We start from the raw sequence: 5,892 nt of genomic DNA, 5'->3' as shown, positions 1-5,892 counted from the left end.
CGGGGCTTCATTTTTAACCCTTGGAGCTTTCTATCCGGGAGGGCTAGGCGGCGGAACGATCGGGTTTCCATCCCCGCATTCGATCATGCCACCAATGCCAATCAGCTGCTGCCGTTCCAGCCACACAGCAGTGCCAATACAGCCAAACAGCAGCGAGCCGGGTGCGGACTCACTTCACATAGCGACACAACACACTTACAAGTTGGTCTTGAACGCGATTTATCTTCTCTTTTGTTTGGCTATTCGTACACACAGACCGAATTATAATGGAACGACCACTTTGCACGTCCGTTTCTGTCGAGTCTTTGACGCGGAATGTGAACACAGAACAGAACCGAACTAAAAAAATAACAAAAAACACTCTTTTTACAGAACGCATATTCCGATTCTGATGATCGTATGCTCAAATGAAAGTCCCAGAGCTCTTTGAAAATAATACTGAGTGCGATTTTTTATTGGTTGCTTGAGTTTTGATCAAAGTATATTTTAAACATGGGATACTTTCTGGATAATTTCTCTCTCTCTCTCTCTCTCTCTCTCTCTTCCTTCTCTTTCTCCTTCTCTATTTCTCTTTTTTTCGTATCGCTATTTATTTCTCAAAGGAAACCAACAATCATCGACTACTTTGCATAATTTTTACACTCTTCGTAGAGCGTCTTAACTGGTGTAAGGAAATTAGCCTTAAGCTTTTTCTTAAAAATTTGAGTTATGTTTTAGAATAAACTGCAAAGCTCCTTTTCTCGCTTGCGAAGCTTCCGTCCCCACTTTTTTGAAAATACATATTAAATTGTACGTTGAACCCAAATTTGCGAAGAATAAGAAACTTTTACAGCTTTTGGGAGCCAAGCATTGAAGCAAAATCTGATCTCACAGTGTGCAAATGTAACACAATTAGCGATGCAGATATTTTGAAAAGCCATTCCAGCTGGTCTTGAGGGACGCCTAACAAGCCAGCAGTCGTAGGTTCGAATCGCGGCTCGGGAGAGACTGTTGGTGTCAGTAGGATCGTAGCGCTAGTCCCGCAAATGTCCTGTACCTACATCAAAACAGTTGGCTGCGCAGTCTGTGTAAAATAAACAGAAGGTCGAGCTCCGATACGGAATGTTAACACCAAGGCTTTACTTTTTTTATATTTTTGAAAAGCTTTACCAAAGATGTGCAGACCTATTTACGTAGGAATGTGTTAGTGCCACCCGTATCATTTATTTTCAATTTCAATTCATTTTGAAAAGTTACGTTATATCGCGGTAAAAGTTACGTTATATCGAGGTTGCCTTATATCGAGGTATGACTGTATTTATAATTTCGAGGTCCCCGGCGACCAAGTATTCGACCTCCTGCAGTTCCAGTAGTTCTGTCTAAATGAGAGAGATATTGTCATACTTTTCCGCGAGATTATGGGCGAGTGCAACAATGAAGAGCTGACCCTCGTCGCCATTTGTGGAATAACTTTATCTGTGGATAAATCACAGATAAAGTTATTTTGTAAAAGTTTCTACCACCGTCAATTCCTGTTTTCACTGCAAAATAATCACCATCAGTTAGTCTTGAATGTTTGATTCGGTTTATCAGTTCGGGTACATCAGCGCAATATGCAACAACCTGATCCGGCGAAGATCCCACCTTTCCTGTGATGCTAGATAACTGATTGACATCAAGCAGGTCCTTAAACTGTCTGTTCATTTGAACTAATTTTTCCTGCACTCCAGGTTTGATCTTTACTCCAGAAGCTCGAATACTTTTAATCACACCTAAATTATGAATAGATTATATAAAACACTCCCAGTTGGTCTCGAGGTACGATGCTGGCCTAACAAGCCAGTCGTCGTATGTTCGAGTCCCGGCTCGGGAGAGACTGTTAGTGTCAGTAGGATCGTAGCGCTAGCCCCGCAATTGTTCTGTACGGCTGCGAACTCTGTGTTTAGTAAAACAGAAGGTCGAATTCCGATACGGAATGTAGCACCAAGGCTTTACTTTGCTATATAAAACACTCACACAGATCTCTGTTTTTTTTTTTTTTTTAAATTGGAAGTTGAAACCTTGACGTTTTAAAACCCGCCTACTTTTCTTCAATAAAAACACAATTAGTAGAATTTCAATAATCCCCATTCACTCCACAGAAAGCAACATTTAAATTAAATTGAAGCCGTTTTATTTAAGCCAATTTGGAAAGTTAAGTCGGTTGTAAATAATCATAATTATAACAGAGGTGTAAAATGACCTCAAGAATTGACCCTCATAGTTGGCTTCGATGGACATTTTTTTTTTTTTAAATAACGGTCTAGCTGGACACCGTGATTTGATCTATTGTGATATTGCCCTGGAGTTTTCTTCACATTATTTGCAGTATCACTATTGGAGCAAATGATATGCTTTTCATTTATATCCGTGCTTGTGTGTGAGAATTTACTCTTTCAATTCAAGCTTAATGCTCTAGTACATCGAGCCTCTTTCATTCCGACCAATATTGCCAACTATCTTAGAAAACACCGTCCAAAATCATTAATTATGTCACAAAGAATATAAAGTAGTCCATTATTCCATTGTGTTAGCATGATTTACCCATAATATCTATCCATTCATATGCTTTTACTGCAAACAATAGGAATCGTTTTTGTTTAACTTATGTATTGGGGTATAAATTCGGGGATAAACTAGAAGGTTCATTAATTTTGTACAATGCCATTCTACAGACGGATCCGTACTTACCTGAGCAGGTGATTCGATTCATAGCTTTCAAGTTTGGAAATAGTGTTTACTAACACATTTCGATTAAAGGTTTACCTGGCTTATTCTCACCGCAGGGTTGGCTTACACAACAGTTACCTTCTCTCGACAGTTAACATTATCGTTCATAGAAAATCCACTGACATTTTCTATTGATACAGCTTAGTAAGCATGTGGAGTGGACTGGTTTAAGTTCTCAAATTAAGCCTCGATTTTCTTTGCGGTTTCAGCCTACATTGGGATACAACGTTTCCAGCCGTCACCGTGTGTCAGGTGCTGAACGACGAATCGATTGCCGATTTACTTGACCAGTAAGTATGTTACCAAGTCATACCACAAAGTAATAAAATCGTCACCCCTTTAAAGAGAATTCGGACAGGAACGGAATTACAAGCTTGACAGCGTCATCAGTGATGTAGCGTTTTACGGTGGCACTTGCTTCTCGTGTGAAGATTGCACGAAAGGCAGTCTGGATTGTCCGAAAAATCTTTCCCTAATAGTAGCCAAGTACCGGTTGAGTTGTACCGCTCTGCTAGCAAACTGTTTCTGGCAGAATGAACCCTTCGATTGCTGTCAGCTTTTTCTCCCGCTGGAAACGGAATTTGGTGAATGCTATAGTATTAACACGCTTAACAGTGCCCGGGAGAGGACGGTTAAACTGGTTAACAACCGACACACGGGACCGGGCGTTTTACGGTTCGAAGTTCGGGAGGACTTGCAAATTTATTTGCATGATGAGTATGCGGTTCCTTTCGCCGATATGGAAGGATCGTTGAAAGAGACAGTCCTCTTGGGAACGGGGAAAGAAATTATTATCCGAATTATAGGGATGGAAAATCACCCAAGTGTGGAGGATATTCCGATCGGGCGTCGAGGCTGTCGGTTTCCGTGGGAAATTTCTAATGAAAGTAGGTTTTATCTGAACAGTTATCAAACTGTTATAATCATCCGATTGTTCCAGAGTCACGGCTGTATAACAGTTATAGCTATGCCTCGTGCGCGGTGGAATGTTTTATGGCTACACAAATGCAATTCTGCAACTGCAGTCACCATTTGATGCCGAAGCTGAGGAAAGGTAGGCTTTGATTTTTTTTTCACCATAAACATTACAACTGTCATTTATTAAAGCTGAGTTTCCCAGTTCAATCTGTGATTATGCGGGATTAACTTGTTTGACGGAAAAATCAGGTAAATTGTTGTCATACAGTGGACTTCTAGGTTTTAAAATCAACCTCCTCCAACAGCCGAAATATCGAAACAGCGAAAACAATGCTCTTGTTCTTCATCCTGTGTCGAACCGGAATTCATCGTCATCTATAGTTCGGAAAGGTTACAATCGTCAAATTCGCAGTTGTGGAAAATCTTGAATTAACTTTCATCACTTACAGTGAAGCGGAAGATCAGCAGGACCAAGTTATAATTAGGATGCTATCCCTACCGGAAAGTAAATTCGTGCGAAACGCGCTGAAAACAAAAACCGACCTATTCAGTAAGCAATCTTTGACAAATGTTTTCTCTTAACAAAAAAAAAAACTAACTTCCAGTTTCTTTGGGCGGATTGGTGGGACTCTTTTTCGGAGCTTCCTTGTTAACTGTCGTTTACATCGTCGTGTTTACCGTTCGCAGCGTTCGAATGATTTGTAAGAGACCCTGGCTGTTCGAGAAAGGAAAAAGTCGCGCTGGGAATCAATGCAACATCGAATAAGCGCACGTTGTAAAGTACGCAAACTTTGTGCCCTAGTTTGTTCTTCTTTGTCAACATAGAAGTGGTGATAATGTAAGTCTTAAGAAATGCTACTTACTGTTAAGTTGCAAACATCCAGCCGTTGTTTATTCTTTGGTGAAGAGCAGCTTGTTAAAAAGTTTCGAATGTGATAGGATCGGGCTTTATAATGCTAGATATCAATCGTACCATGCATTTTTTGACTCTCTTTAGATACTGTTTTGATAATTTCCAAACTAAGTGCTTTTCTACGTGTCACCGTGTTTTCAATTAGCATCCGTCCCCATTTCCACCGAATTCGATGGAGGCGCATTGTTCACCACGAACGAATACGTTGGACTTTACTAGAACAACTAGAACTACAACTTTCACTTGTTTGTTATTATTCAGCGATCGTTCTTGACTGGCTCGTGATGAACGATTAAACAGGTAACCACCCCTGGAAATAAATCAATTATTCTACGAAGCCAGTCCGAAGCCAGCCAGTCCAGTCCAGCTCTGCACAAGGTGACCCGGTAATGATGGACAGGTAACACATGTATAATTAACAAGCTTCATTCGGAATGGAAAAATGTAAACAAAAACTATTGTTGAACGGAAGTTTTTGTTGAACGACAGCGGGTACTTAATTCGCATTGAATTTACCCCTTGTCAAGCCGGCTTAAAATGCTATGATTTTGCACAGCAGAAAATTGTTAAAAATTGTCTGTGTTCATGGCGAAACACATAAATCGCTTACAACGGTCGACCTTCGAGGATATTTGTACACATAAATTTTTTTCACCCTTCCATTTGCAGACAAGCCTTCGAACAACGCACTATGGGACGTTTCCATACAAGCAGGCGGACAAAAATATTTTCATCATTTTTTCTACACTTCTGGTATTTTTTCTACTTGTTATGAACAAAACAAGTTAATTAGGATCATTTGTGACTATATTACGGTTAAATTTAAATAGAGGGGAGTATTTTTTTATATGCAAAGAGGAAATAAAAGATGGATTCGTTTGGAATCCAGCGCTTCTCCCTTTCAGTGGCTGCCCCACCATTTCTAATAGACTTTTGACAACCTCTAGTGTGTAAGGAACATGTGTGTCAAGTTTGGTGAATACCGATCAAGGCGTTCTAGAGTGAAACATATGCGAAAAACACGTTTTTTCTAATGTGCTTCAATTATGCTCCAAAAAGCAGAGATTGATCACTTGCCAGAAAAGTTATATCCGTATAATTTTATTTGCCAGTCTTGCAATAGGGTGACAATGAAAAAGCGACATATTATTTTTTTTTTTTGTAATATTTTTAGCAGCAATCTAAAATTTGAGGGATTTCCAACTATGTGACAGAGATAATATAATTTAATTTTCTGATGGATACACAGTTTGAAGGAATGAAATAAAACGCCAAAGTTTTTATTTTTATTGTGAAAATAAAACAAGTCTTGT

The 5,892-nt window shown here is 39.5% G+C and overlaps 1 protein-coding gene across 1 annotated transcript; it reads left to right on the top strand.

Moving 5' to 3' along the window:
- The first annotated feature begins 2,252 nt into the window (after positions 1-2,252).
- On the top strand, positions 2,253-5,200 carry LOC129733147 (sodium channel protein Nach-like). Its single transcript, XM_055694800.1, has 9 exons — positions 2,253-2,717; positions 2,779-2,892; positions 2,958-3,038; positions 3,094-3,635; positions 3,689-3,802; positions 3,856-3,915; positions 3,972-4,056; positions 4,116-4,216; positions 4,354-5,200. Exons 1-9 carry the CDS (start codon positions 2,680-2,682, stop codon positions 4,362-4,364), a joined length of 1,146 nt encoding a protein of 381 aa, XP_055550775.1. The 5' UTR covers positions 2,253-2,679; the 3' UTR covers positions 4,365-5,200.
- Positions 5,201-5,892: the final 692 nt, after the last annotated feature.

Source organism: Wyeomyia smithii, chromosome 1 (genome assembly GCF_029784165.1).
Source record: "Wyeomyia smithii strain HCP4-BCI-WySm-NY-G18 chromosome 1, ASM2978416v1, whole genome shotgun sequence".
NCBI classification, from domain to species: Eukaryota; Metazoa; Arthropoda; class Insecta; order Diptera; family Culicidae; genus Wyeomyia; species Wyeomyia smithii.
The sequence above is the reverse complement of the archived record's forward strand: the minus strand, read 5'-3'. Positions and strand labels throughout refer to the sequence as shown.

Bases quoted from the DNA above. Each gene is read 5' to 3' on its own strand.
- LOC129733147 (XM_055694800.1), top strand. From the start codon at position 2,680: ATGCCATTCTACAGACGGATCCGTACTTACCTGAGCAG. The intron at 3,803-3,855 runs GTAGGCTTTGAT...CATTTATTAAAG, and splicing joins GATGCCGAAGCTGAGGAAAG to CTGAGTTTCCCAGTTCAATC. The intron at 3,916-3,971 runs GTAAATTGTTGT...CTCCTCCAACAG, and splicing joins TTGTTTGACGGAAAAATCAG to CCGAAATATCGAAACAGCGA.